The sequence below is a fragment of the Notolepis coatsorum genome, assembly GCF_963971535.1.
Source record: "Notolepis coatsorum genome assembly, chromosome: 5".
Taxonomy (NCBI): domain Eukaryota; kingdom Metazoa; phylum Chordata; class Actinopteri; order Aulopiformes; family Paralepididae; genus Notolepis; species Notolepis coatsorum.
Genome location: NC_140169.1, coordinates 190,021,946 through 190,036,177, shown reverse-complemented (window position 1 = coordinate 190,036,177; position 14,232 = coordinate 190,021,946). Strand labels below are relative to the sequence as shown.

At 49.5% G+C, this 14,232-nt stretch overlaps 1 protein-coding gene across 1 annotated transcript in view; it reads left to right on the top strand.

Moving 5' to 3' along the window:
- Positions 1–14,232, top strand: part of LOC311228492 (uncharacterized protein) — a 94,211-nt gene that overhangs the window by 37,648 nt on the left and 42,331 nt on the right. The window contains 1 exon segment of the mRNA XM_084314396.1: positions 1,784–1,973. Coding sequence (XP_084170522.1) covers positions 1,784–1,973 — 190 coding nt within the window.

Below are 14,232 nucleotides of genomic sequence, written 5' to 3'. Positions count from 1 at the left end.
GGAGGGAGGGAGGGATGGATGGAGGATGGAGAGAGGGAGTAGAGAGATAGGGGGAGTGGATGGAGAAGAGAGAGAGTAAAGAGGGATAGAGAGAGGGAGGGATGGATGGAGGAGGGAGAGAGAATAGAGATAAAGAGAGCGGGAGGGGTGGAGGGGAGAGAATATAGAGAGAGAGTAGACAGAGAGAGAGAGAGAGAGAGAGAGAGAGAGAGAGAGAGAGAGAGAGAGAGAGGCAGAGAGAGCGAGAGAGAGAGAGGGAGGCAGAATGGGGTAGAAAGAGAAGAAGAAGGACCCCTTGATAAAGAGTCTGAGACACGTCTGAGAGAGACGTTTTAGATAGACATGTATAGCAGCAATACACACTCAGTCTCATTTAGCCCTAAGGGCTGTCTTTAATTTGAGGTGTGTGTTTGTGTGTGTGTGTGTGTGTGTGTGTGTGTGTGTGTGTGTGTGTGTGTGTGTGTGTGTGTGTGTGTGTGTGTGTGTGTGTGTGTGTGTGTGTGTGTGTGTGTGTGTGTGTGTGTGTGTGTGTGTGTGTGTGTGTGTGTGTGTGTGTGTGTGTGTGTGTGTGGTGTGTGTGTGTGTGTGTGTGTGTGTGTGTGTGTGTGTGTGTGTGTGCATATCTCTGAAAGGCATGTCTAGCACTGGGAGTCTCCTGTTCTGTGCAGTGAGTCTGAATATTTGTTCATAGGTGCCATGTCAACATAAAGACAACAATGAAAATGTGTGGAGAGATTCCTCTGGAGCTAGAGGCCAAACATTAACACCAAAACTAGACTAGAAAGACAGGCCTCGTGTCCCTCAGGATACAGAGAGAGAGAGAGAGAGAGAGAGAGAGTGTGGTGTCTAAGCATAGTGTACATACCGTATGTGAACTAGTGAGAGTGAGTGAGTCTGAGAATGACGGTGTGAGAATGTGTTAGTGTGTGTGTGTGTGTGCATGTGAATAGTGTGTGTGTGCATGTGAATAGTGTGCGTGCATGTGTATTTGTATGCTCCCCACTGCTAATATGTTTAGGAGACATAGCCTGGGGACAACATTGTCATCTGTCCCCCTCACTCACTTTCTCTCTCTTTTGCTTTCTCTCTTTTTTCTACCTATCTATCTATCTATCTATCTATCTATCTATCTATCTATCTATCTATCTATCTATCTATCTATCTATCTATCTATCTATCTATCTATCTATCTATCTATCTATCTATCTATCTATCTATCTATCTATCTATCTATCTATCTATCGATCGATCGATCGATCGATCGATCGATCGATCTATCTATCTATCTATCTATCTATCTATCTATCTATCTATCTATCTATCTATCTATCTATCTATCTATCTATCTATCTATCTATCTATCTATCTATCTATCTATCTATCTATCTATCTATCTATCTATCTATCTATCTATCTATCTATCTATCTATCTATCTATCTATCTATCTATCTATCTATCTCCTGCTCTTTCTCTATCTCTCTTGTTTTCTCGCTCTCTCTCTTGTTATCTCCCCCCCCCCCCCTCTCTCTCTCTCTCTCTCTCTCTCTCTCTCTCTCTCTCTCTCTCTCTCTCTCTCTCTCTCTCTCTCTCTCTCTCTCTCTCTCTCTCTCTCTCTCTCTCTCTCTCTCTCTCTCTCTCTCTCTCTCTCTCTCTCTCTCTCTCTCTCTCTCTCTCTCTCTCTTTCTCACTCTCTCTCTCTCTCTCTCTCTCTCTCTCTCTCTCTCTCTCTCTCTCTCTCTCTCTCTCTCTCTCTCTCTCTCTCTCTCTCTCTCTCGTTCTCAGGCTGGTCCATCTCTTGCCCAGTGAGAACCTCCTGTTGTTGCGTCACGTGGTTGCTGTGCTGGACTGTATCCAAGGCAACGCCCATGACAACCAGATGAACTCCTTCAACCTGTCCGTCTGCATCGCTCCCAGCATGCTCTGGGCCCCGGCCCCAACCACCCCTGAGGTCGAGGGCGAGGGCACCAAAAAGGTGAGGGGTGTGCAGCACATGCACACATACACATACACACATACATACACACACACACACACACACACACACACACACACACACACACACACACACACACACACACACACACACACACACACACACACACACACACACACACACACACACACAAGCACACACGCACACACACACAGACATACACGTGCACACACAGGCACTGTGTGTCTCGGGTTGGTTCTGAAATAGGTCTCCAAAGATGCGCACATGCACACAATAAATAGAATAAATTTCACAGGCATAACTCATGATGACGATTTAAGAGAAGCTTAAAGGAAAACTCCAACATTTTGGGAAATTAGCTTATTTAACATCTTCCCTGGAGTTAGACAAGAAGATACATACCTTTTTTGTCTCTGTGCATGCATTAGGCTTAGGGAACAGCCGCTCCGTTAGCGTAGCTTAGCTTCATCCCTGGAAGTGGGTCAGACTTGTACCCTGACGTTCCCTACAGTGCCCTACAGTCACGAAATACACTCCAAATACAACTCCAAAACGTTCCTGTAAACATGTTGTGACCTGTGTATTTACCACGTGGAGAAATAAAAAATAATTGAATTCGACAATTACGTTTTCTAAGCAAATATACTCGGATTTTATTTTTGCCTAACCACTCCTCTCTGGGCGCAGTCAGTGATTTCAACGTGAAGCCATGTTTGTTGACATTCTCATTCATTCAAAGGATCCGAACCGATTGAAGTTTATGGATACTGTAACTGAGGGGTACAATTCCCTGACTGTATTAAAGATTGTGATATATTAAACCACTACTAGTTATGTACTTTAATTACTGGCCATACAGTACATGAATATATATGGTGAACACCCACACAAGAATACGGCATTGACACATAAAGTTCTATTTGGAGGGTATTTATTATTATTAAGCAACGTTAGGTTACAGATTGAGAATTAGGCTCGCGCTTGTATGGCGAAGAACACACGTAAAGTCAGTCAAGAGCATAAGTCAATGAGAATAGTATGAATACTAGGATGGGTCTAAGCTGACGCCACCTGTGGTATAGCAATTACATAGGGCACACTCAGGGACCGAAACTAAAGCCCGCCGCCCGCCAGGGGCGGTCTGTTTTTACCTTTGGCGCATGACACTTAGAGGGCTGCCCGCCGTGTGGCGTGTAGACGTGTAGTTCATAACGATACTCTTGTGCGAGTACAGATTATAGCCGCTCGTCTTTTTTTTCTCCGCCGCAAGATCGTTAAAAAACTACAAGTCCCACATTGCACTCAAGTCAACGGTCCAATCACAGTAGAGTGACGTGACTGGTTTCACGAGAAAGAAAGCAAATGACTAATCGGAAGCTCTCATTTGGCTTGTTTACTTCCGTCTGCTCTAGTCTATATCGGACCTCCATGAGCTAACGTTACTGTTTAAACAATGACCCAGTCAACTATTCACTTTTAGTTTAATACATGACGAGGCATTGTCTAACGGTATCTAGCTGGCTAGCTACTGATAGCTGCTGATATCAACAAATGCTCCAGCAATAGTCGACTCGAGTGCTCCGTTCCCTCGTTAGCTAGCTTAGCTAGCTCACGAGATCCATCTGTCCCAGTAAACTAAATTGTCTTAACGTTATCTACCGGGCTAGCAGTAGCTACAGATAGCTCCTGATATCAATGTCTTATAACATTGATTGAATGCGTATTCTAGCTGAGGGCATGTTGAATGTGATTTGACAAAGGAACCGTAACGTTATAAATAGGGTCCAGCGGCATCGCCGGAGAATCCTTGCATGCTGAATGTAGGGTCTAGCTGAATATAGGGTCTAGCTGCAGGGCCGGAGAATCCTTGCTGGAGCTGGAGGCTACTCAAGTATACACACAGACAGTGGAGCTGTTTGCAGATAGCAAGCATTTTGACTTATTGCGTGGTGGCGATGTCTCGCAGATAATACAACTACAAGTATGATTATATAATATATATTTTATTTAAAAAAAATTTTTTTATATAAAATATATATATATTTTTTTTAATCAAACAAAATTTGGCAGGTAAGAAATATGCTTGGCGGGTAGACTCTTCCCATCTACCCGCCACTGGCCGGTGAGTCAAAAAGTTAATTTCGCTCCCTGGGCACACTGGTACCAGCTGGAGACACTGGGGGGTTCCCTCCGGGTGTAAGGCCGGTAGGGGTAGAGGAATGTTCGGGTACAAAGTCTGGGTCAACGAGGAATAACGAGGCTCCAGATACAGGAGCCGGTGCATGTACTCCCTTGATCAGCAGACAAAGCAGCAGTTGTAATCCAAGATGCTCGAATAGCATTGACGACAGCTAGCCAGCCCCTTCCTAGAGGCGGGCCCGAGTGATGATCCTCACGGGGGTAAATCCCAAACGACAGTGGAATCAACGGTGCTCTTCTCCAGCGGTCACGGTCCCAAAGCAATATAATCCAACCAGAAATGGTTCTGCAATCGCCGGTGCCGATTCTCCTGTGCACTATACTTCACATTAAACTAGGTTGAACTTGACGTTACTTCACTAAACTCTGACACTTTTACTATTCTATTCGCACATGTTCTAAACGCTCTATTTAGATGCAAGGTTGCTCACTTCACTGCACGTTGTATGCGTGGTGAAGGCTTGGACACTGAACTTGAACTACTTGATGAACTAAGTGCTGCTGTTTACACCTGTGCCGTATTTATACGTAAGTGACAATCTAGTACCAACCTGGTCACTTTGGTCCTGAAATCACTACACTGCCAAAGGCATGTTCTAACATGCCCCAAACTCGCCCACTGCACCTGTCTGAGTACGAGACTGCCTGGAGCCTGGGGGCGCTGTCCAATAGGAGAGCGAATATTACTCTGGTTTGTACGCAGGTAAAGGGATATTCCGTGTATATATACAAATAATATACAAGGGATATCAAACGATATACAAATATTATACAAGGGATATCAAACAATAAATATATATATTCGGTTTAATCTGACCCTTTGTAACAGCCGCCTCCTAATTAGTCTGCACCTAATTAGTTAAAGCGAAGACAGATTAATAGTCCTGTCAACTACTCAATGTCTGTTGTGGGGAGTAGGGCAGTCTACAAAGTCAGTGGGTCATGATCGTCATCAAGGTTGTCAGGGAGCCTTGGCAATTCTATCAGCCTCGCCACGGGTCGGGTGTAGGTCCGTCCCTGGACAATAACTTCTGCCGCTCTGACCTTTCCGTCGGCACCAGTGATCACTTTGCTTACGCGGCCGGCCGGCCACGCAGCTCGGGGTAGTGACTGGTCTATGATCATAACGACTGTGTCCACTTTTAAGTTGTCCCTGTCCTTGACCCGCTTCTGACGGGCTGGAAGGGATGGTAGGGAGCTTAGGAGGAAGCGGGCCTGAGACTGGTTGATCTGTGCTTGGCTGTGTCTCCACATCCTCCGTCTGTTCCTCTTGTTTTGTCTGTACCCCGTCTGAGGAGGGGCCGGTTCCGGCCGCCCCATCAAGAAGTCGCTTGGGGTGCTGGGTTCAATGTCAGCTACGTCGCTTGGAGCACAGCTGAGGGGGGTGGAGTTCGGAACTCCCTCTTCTTGGGCCCACGGTTCTATCACAGGCCTCTCGTCTAATGTCAATAGCCTCTCAACGGGCTGTACGAGAGAGTGGCCGGTGTCGCTCACCTTTGTGTGCAGGCAGCGTGTATACGTGAGTCGACTGTCAAGTCCATAGAGGGGGCCCTGGAGCGTCCACCCCAGTCGGGTCTGAACCGCGACTGGGCATCCTTTGGGTCCGATGTGGGCCGCCTCAATTGGGAGAATGAGGTCCGCGTGGTCGGAGCCTATGAGCAGGGTCGGTGTGGCGCCGTCGATGAGCGGTATAGGTAGTTGACGTAGGTGCACGTACTTCGCCATCAGCTGTGGGATGGGGTAGGTGTACTGTGACAGGCCTATGTCGTGGCTGATGAAGATGTTAGTGATGCTATACTGCTTCTCGGGCTGCTCGACCGCTGCTATCGTGAAGGAGACATTTTCACCCTTTATGGTCTTCCGGTCTCTTCTAATGGTACGTGTTACAAAGGATCAGATTAAACCGAATATATATATTTATTGATTGATATATATTGCATAGTATTTGTATATCGTTTGATATCCCTTGTATATTCCTTGTACATATACACGGAATATCCCTTTAGCCTAGTACAGACCATAATATTTCATTCTCCTATTGGACAGCGGTCCACAGGCGCCAGGGCCATGCCTCCAGAGTCAGGTTCAAAGCCACCGTCAAGACATGTCTGTACATGCCCGGCCTTGCCCAAGAATACGAGACAGAAATGAGGTTGGCACTAGATTGTTCGCCGTGCATATAAATATGGCGCAGGTGAATACAGAAGCACTTAGGAACTAAAGTTGAAGCCTCACCCACGATACTCCGTGCGGTGAAGTATGGCCTGTTTGGCTCCAAAGAGAGCATTGAGACCGCGTGCGAATTAATAACTGAAGTGTCAGAGTTTGGCGCTATACCGTCGAGTGCGACATATTTCTATTAAGTCAGTAATAGTCTATTTGTGTATAGTGTATCGTGCGGCTAAAGTTCTACAGTGACCAGCATCACCAACGCTTCCTCGTACCAGCTAGAGTGCTCATCCAGGCTGGGCTGCTTTCATGGCGCTTTCACCCGAGGAGACCTAGACGAGGATCATGTGGACATGTACACTGGATTAATCTACCCGACGACTTCATAGCCATTTACGGCTGGATTATATTTGTTTTGGTCCTGTGATTTATGGAGCGGAGAATCGCCGACGCCTACACGTGTGTGGGATTTACCCTGTGAGGAGCCACGTCGAGTCTGCGCCTCAGAGAGCCTGAGGCAGGCTAGCTTTCTTCACTGTGGAGCTACAGTCTACGGAGAACAGCTGTATTCGTCTGTGGATCAAGAGACTATTGCACCGTCTCCTGTACTTGGAGTCTCCTTAGTCATCGTTGACCAGACTCTCTATTACCGACAGATCCTCTACCCCTGCTGGCTTACAACCGGGGGGACCCTTCAGTATCTCCCGCTATATATATTACCAGTGCACCATAGATATAATTCCCTAAGATTCAGGTCGTATAATTACCTCCTGCGTAACCAGAGAATGGACATTCATTATTGATTTGCCTACGCACATTCCTTTGCCTTACAAGTGCATTCAAAGTATAATAGAGAAGTATATTATGTACCTTTTGCTGCAATAAATACTTAATTATAACTTTGTGTGGAACCGATTTATTGTGGGAAGTGTTCATCATATTTATATATCATGTACTGTATGGCCAGTAATTAAAGTACATAAAGCGGTAGTGGTTTAATGATACCATACTTCAATACAGTCAGGGAATTGTACCCCTCAGTTACAATTGGTCCTTCGAGCCGGATGGTAACTAGTGTAATATTAATATAGTGGTATTAATATTGACATGGCCTATGATGAACACTCCACAAAACGGTTCTCCTAAAGTAGATCGCTCGCAGTGTAGACGGCAGACACCTCAGTACTTAAAGGATTACGTTGCCAATATACTACCTAGCTTTCTACAGACGGTAAACGCGGAAAAAGTAGATAGTAAAATTATGTCCGACCCTATCGACCAGGCTACCCCGCCAATAGAGGCCCTAGTGGGTTCTAACGTAACTGACCAAGCTCACGGTGGAGACCAGGAGGGACCTGACATGACTTTACCCCCCGCCAAGACCGAAGAAGTAGTCCCCGGAGAGCTCCAGGATAAAGACAGCCCTCCAGGGATGGAACTCTACCCGCTACAAGAAGAGGCGAGCACCCCGGAGATGGATCTCCAGGACTCGCCACAGGAGAACAGATCTCCAACGAGTACTGCCAGGAGCGGATCACCTCAACCAGCGTCTTCCCCCAGCGAGGCGGACAAGATGCTGGCACAGGCATTCCTCGCCAGCCTAGCAGCCTCAACAGAGCGCGATCGACTCCAAGCACAGACGCTTAGTGAGCGCGAACATTCTTCCATGGAAAGAGAACGCCTTCAAGCGCAGCAACGGAGCGACGAAGATCGTATACGTCTAGAGATTAGACGCCTTCAGACGGAAGAGAATATGGGAAGGGACCGGGCCGAAGCCCAGCGCGCCGCCGCCGAAGCCCAGCGCGCCGCTGCCGGTGCCCAAAGAGAAGCAGAGCGCGACCTCGCTCTCACCAAGCGCGAAGCCGAGCGCGACCGATTACAAGCGCAGATAATGGAGCAGCTGATCACCAGGGCAACACCCCCTCCCTCCGCACGGGGTTCCAGGGCCTCGTCAAGACAGGGGTCAAGGGCACCCTCCCCTACCCGATCAAGCGACCCTGAGCCCGACCACCAGAGAGAGCCTATACCCCCCTCCGAACTCCTTCCCCGACCGGTCCAAGCGAGACCCAGCTACAAGGAAGAAACGGTCTACACCGCGGAGAGGCTAAATAGACGACTACAGGATCTAGAGGACCTGCCAGAGGAAGAAGAAGAGGGAGAGGAGGAGAGTCAAGCCCGACAGCAGCACAGTACTCCACAGGACCAGGAGGTCCAGTACAGCCCAGGCTCTACCCCCGCGGCTCTGCGCTACAGACCCCCGACTCAATTCACGGGTGAGCTTGACGCACGACCAGCCCCGAGGAACAGCACCTGGATACGCGGGCCATGGTACCCAGCAGGTACCAGCCCACCAAGAGGCGTAAGAGGAGACTCGCCTAGGAGGCCTCTCTTCCAACGCTCACCGATGTGCCAGCCATCCATGGCATCATACATTGGCACACCGACGTTTCCGGACTTCACCCACGAATGTGCTTAGAGACAATGATGTCCGATGTAGCTGATGAACCGTACAAATATGCTATCCTATTGAAGCACCTCAAGGTGCCCCGAGCGCACAATATAGCGCTGGCCTATGCCACCTCTACTACCCCATACACCGCGGCTCTAGCAGCACTCGACCAAAGATATGGACGCATATGGGACTACGTAATACAAGAGATAAGGCATATTGACCGCCTACCCCCAGCCACAGACAATCGCTCACTAGATGACCTGTCTATCAAGGTACAATCCCTGGTAGGGATGCTGGGGGCGCAAAGAGAAAAGGGTATGCACGAACTGTACGCGAACTCTAATGTCGAGAGGATTTTAGAGAAGCTTCCGCCCGCCCGACAAGAGCGCTTCAGGCGGCAAAGAGACCACCGTGATCCTAACGGTCCCGAGCCATCCCTCCTAGACCTAGCCGACTTCCTGGCGAGAGAAGTCAACAGCCTACGGTTGGATACGTTCATGCGGAGCACCCCAAGCTCCAGGGAGGGACCTAGAAGAGCAAACGATGGCCGAAGATTGGTGACCGTCATGCACCAATCAGAATCAGTACCGAGCAGCAAGAACCACAGTACCCCCTCGATGAAAGAGAAGTGGAAGATGGTGTGCCCGTACTGCGAAAAGGAACACTGGTTGTCACAATGTGACACGTTCAAGAAGATGACCGCCGACGAGGTGAGTCAATGGATAAAGTCCAACCGACGCTGTTACCGATGTGCGTGCAGTCACATGGCAGCCGATTGCCGCTTAAAGAAGAGGTGTAGTCGGTGTGACGGAGCCCACCTAGATGTCCTACACGACAGTAACAGAAGAAAGCCTGCACCCTCAAGCAGCACAAAGGCAAGTGTTATGTACATTGACCCCGCCAGCTGCGGGGGCGCCCGGGTGCTCTTAAAGGTGGTCCGCGTAACACTGAGTTACCAAGACAAGGTCATGGACACTTATGCCGTCCTTGACGACGGGTCAGAGAAGACCCTTCTCCTCGCGTCCGCTGCGGCCCAGCTGGGGCTGCGGGGGAGCGAAAACCAGATGACGATTCGGACAATAAGAAGAGATCTAAAGACGATAAAGGGCGAGAATGTCTCCTTCACTATCGCAGCAAGCGGGCAGCCAGAGAGACGGTATCGGATTACTAACGCTTTCACCAGCCAAGAAATAGGCCTGTCGCAGTACACCTACCCCATCGCCAAGCTGATGGATAAATATGTGCACCTGCGTCAACTACCTATACCGCTCATAGACGGTGCCACCCCGACCCTGCTGATAGGCTCCGACCATGCAGACCTCATCGTCCCGATGGACCGGGTCCACACAGGGCCCAGAGGCTGTCCTGCAGCAGTCGAGACCTGCCTAGGATGGACACTACAAGGCCCCCTCGCTAAGTCTCTTAACCGAACAGCAGCCACTAGCTGCCTCCACTCCAGAGTGACAGAAGAAGACACCACCCTCCTACAGCATGTCGAGAGGCTATGGACACTAGAGACAATGCCCTTTAAGAACGAAAAGAAAGACATTCGTTCCAAGGAAGACATTTACGCTATAGCCCTCCTCGAGCAGGGGACAAAGAGAGTCAAAGTCAACGGAATGATGAGATACGCAACTCCACTCCTGAGGCGAGAGGGTATGCCTACCTTCCACGCCCCAAAAGAAGTGATGGAGCGGTATCTTTTGAACACAGAGCGGCGCCTAGCCAGAGACCCCGCTCAAGAGACGGTGTACCGCGCTGAGATTAACAAGCTAATCACAGCGGGACACATAAAGAAAATTGACATTAAAGAGGCCGATCAGATGACCGAATCATGGTACGTGCCGCACCACAAAGTCCACCACAACGGCAAGGATCGTATTGTGTTCAACTGCAGCTACCAGATCGGATCACAAAATCTGAATAAAGAGCTCTTGCCCGGCCCAACACTCGGCCCCTCTCTACTAGGCGTGTTACTACGTTTCCGCCAAGACAAGGTGGCCATCAGCGGCGACATCAAAGGGATGTTCCTGCAGGTGAGACTAGTGGAGGAGGACAAGCCCCTGCTGCGGTTCCTATGGAGAGAGAGGATCGGGGATGAGCAACCAGCCATCTATCAATGGGAAGTCCTCCCTTTCGGAACCACGTGCAGCCCATGCTGTGCTACGTTTGCACTGCAAAAGCACGTCGCAGAGGACCCAGCAGCTGATGAAGAGGTCCGACAAGATTCAAGATTCAAGATTCAAGAGTTTTAATTGTCACGGCATACAGGTATACAATGAAATGCGGCTGGTCTTGCCCGCGACGATGTGCAATACAGTGGTACAACATATAATAGAATCCAATAAAATACAGTGGTACAACATATTAATAGAATCCAATAAAACAGTGCAATAAACAGGTACATGGTGTGCCATCTCGGTATCTGTACATTAGTATTTACAGAGCATATAGGACATGCTAGTTAGCTTTAGTAGTGCAATACACTGTTCCTGATGTTATACTACTTTAAGTGGCCTTTCCTCTGGCCATAAGTGTGCGTGTGTGCGGCATGAGTGTTAAAGTGGCTGCTAAAGTGTAGGACATAGTTTCTACGTGGACAACTGTCTGCAAAGAAGAAGCCGAGGCCCTTCTACTCAAGCTCCGCGCCTCCCTGATCAAAGGCGGCTTTGATCTCAGGCAGTGGGCCAGCAGCGACCCGCAAGTATTGCGCAGCCTCTCCCCCGAGGACAAGGCAGCAAGCAGCGAGACCTGGATGGCGACCATCCCAGGAGAAGCCCAAGAAATGACATTAGGACTAGTCTGGCGCTTCAAAACAGACTCGCTCCATTATAAACACACACCCCTGACCAAGGAGCAGGGAAGGTCGACTGCACTACCGACCACCAGACGGAGTGTATACAGAACACTCGCCAGACAATATGACCCGTTGGGATGTATTCTACCTTACACCACCAGGGCAAAGATGATTGTAAGAGCGTTATGGGACAAGGACCAGGGCTGGGACGACCCCATACCCGAACACCTTGCATCCACATGGAGAGAGTGGGAGACGGAACTCAGCTCACTCCCAGGTGTCAACATACGCCGCAGCTACTTCCCACCCACAGTGAGGCCGGAGACGTGCCAGATGGACCTGCACGTCTTCAGCGACGCCTCCGAAGTAGCCTACGGTTCGGTGGCCTACTTGCGTGCCCGAGAGGAGGGAGGAGAAATACATACTGCTTTCATCCTGGCTCGCTCAAGAATAGCCCCACGAAAGCAACAATCTATCCCGCGTCTAGAGCTCTGCGCAGCCCTAGCAGGAGCGCAACTCGACCACGTTAATCCAACGTGAACTCACCATTCCGGTGCAAAGAACAATCTTGTGGTCAGACTCCACGACAGTACTCACATGGATCCGGTCTGATTCGTGCAGATACAAGGTCTTCGTGGGAGTCAGAGTCACAGAGATTCAAGATTTAACAGAAGTAGCAAGCTGGAGGTATGTGGACACAAAACACAACCCAGCTGACGTCATCACCCGGGGAATGTCCCTGGATGACCTCACCCGTCACAACCTATACAGTGACGGGCCAGAGTTCCTCAAGCTCCCGGAAGAAGAGTGGCCTACACCCACCCCACGGGAAGCGAGTAAAGAGGAGGCCGAAAACAAGAAATCTATGTTCTGTGGATTGAACACACTCGTCTCCACAGACCCCGACATAGACGATTGCCTCACCCTAGAGAGTGCGCAGCTAAAGACATTCCTGTGGCACCACCCAGAGGTTCAGCTCACTACTGACATTACTGCAGCTGACTACGAAGAAGCAGAACTTCCTCTCCTACAACGAGCCCAGAGAGACTCGTTTCCCGATGAGCTAGATTGTCTACAGGGAGCCAAGCCCGTCCCATCAGACAGCAGATTGCTCCACCTAGCCCCCGAGAGCGACGCCCATGGTCTCATCAGAGTGGGTGGTCGTCTGCGGAGAGCTCCAGACTTACCGGATGACGTCAAGTACCCGATAGTCTTAAACAGCCGACACAAGGTCACATAGCTGATCATAAAGAAATACGACGAGGATGTGCATCACGCCGGGGCAGAGAGAGTCTTCGCGGAGATCAGACGTCGTTATTGGATACTGCAAGGGAGAGAAGCAGTGCGGCGCTTCCAGCGAACCTGTCTAAACTGTCGTAAATGGCGAGCGCAGCCCAGTATACCCCGGATGGCTGACCTACCTCCCTGTCGCCTCCGACTCGGCGACAAGCCTTTTCACTCCACCGGTATGGACTGTTTCGGCCCGCTGTATATAAAGAAAGGAAGAGGAACCGAGAAGCGGTGGGGTATTGTATTCAAATGCATGACCACCCGAGCGATACATATAGAACTCCTTCCAACCATGAGCACAGACTCATTCCTTATGGCCTTCCGAAGATTCACATCGCGGAAAGGCAAACCGTCTATATTATTGTCTGATCACGGGACAAACTTCAAAGGCGGAGAAAGAGAGCTGAGAGAGAGCTTCCAAGCTATGGGCCCAGAACTTAAGACCCACCTCGCTCCATCCCAGATTGACTTCCAGTTTAATCCCCCGAACGCACCTCACTTCGGTGGAACTTGGGAACGAGAAGTACGTTCAATAAAGACAGCCCTGTACGCCGTGCTTGGGGCCCAGACCGTGGCGGAAGAAGTCTTAATGACAGTCCTCACGGAGATCGAGGGAGTATTGAACTCAAAGCCCCTCGGTTACGTCTCAAGTGATGTAGCAGATGTCGACCCAGTCACCCCCAACACACTCTTGATGGGGCGGCTGGACCCCGCGCTACCACAGACAATGTACAGGCCTGAAGAAGCGAACGGCCGAAGAATGTGGAGGTACAGTCAAGTATTGGCTGACAAGTTTTGGAACAGCTTCCTACTCCACTATCTACCGTCTCTACAGACCCGCCAGAAATGGGTGAAAGAGAGAGACAATTTGACAGAAGGAACAGTCGTCATGATTATCGACCAGTCACTACCCCGAGCTATGTGGCCGGCTGGCCGCGTAAGCAAAGTGATCACCAGTGCCGACGGAAAGGTCCGAGCAGCCGAAGTGCTCGTCCAAGGACGGATCTACACCCGACCCGTGGCGAGGCTAATAGAACTGCCAAGGCTCCCCGATACTATTGATGACGACCATGACCCCATGACTTTGTGAACTGCCCAACCCCTCACAACAGACATTGAGTAGTGGACAGTGCGGTTAATCTGTCTCTGCTTAGCTAATTAGGTGGGACTAATTAGGAGGCGGCTGTTACAAAGGATCAGATTAAACCGAATATATATATTTATTGATTGATATATATTGCATAGTATTTGTATATCGTTTGATATCCCTTGTATATTCCTTGTACATATACACGGAATATCCCTTTAGCCTAGTACAGACCATAATATTTCATTCTCCTATTGGACAGCGGTCCACAGGCGCCAGGGCC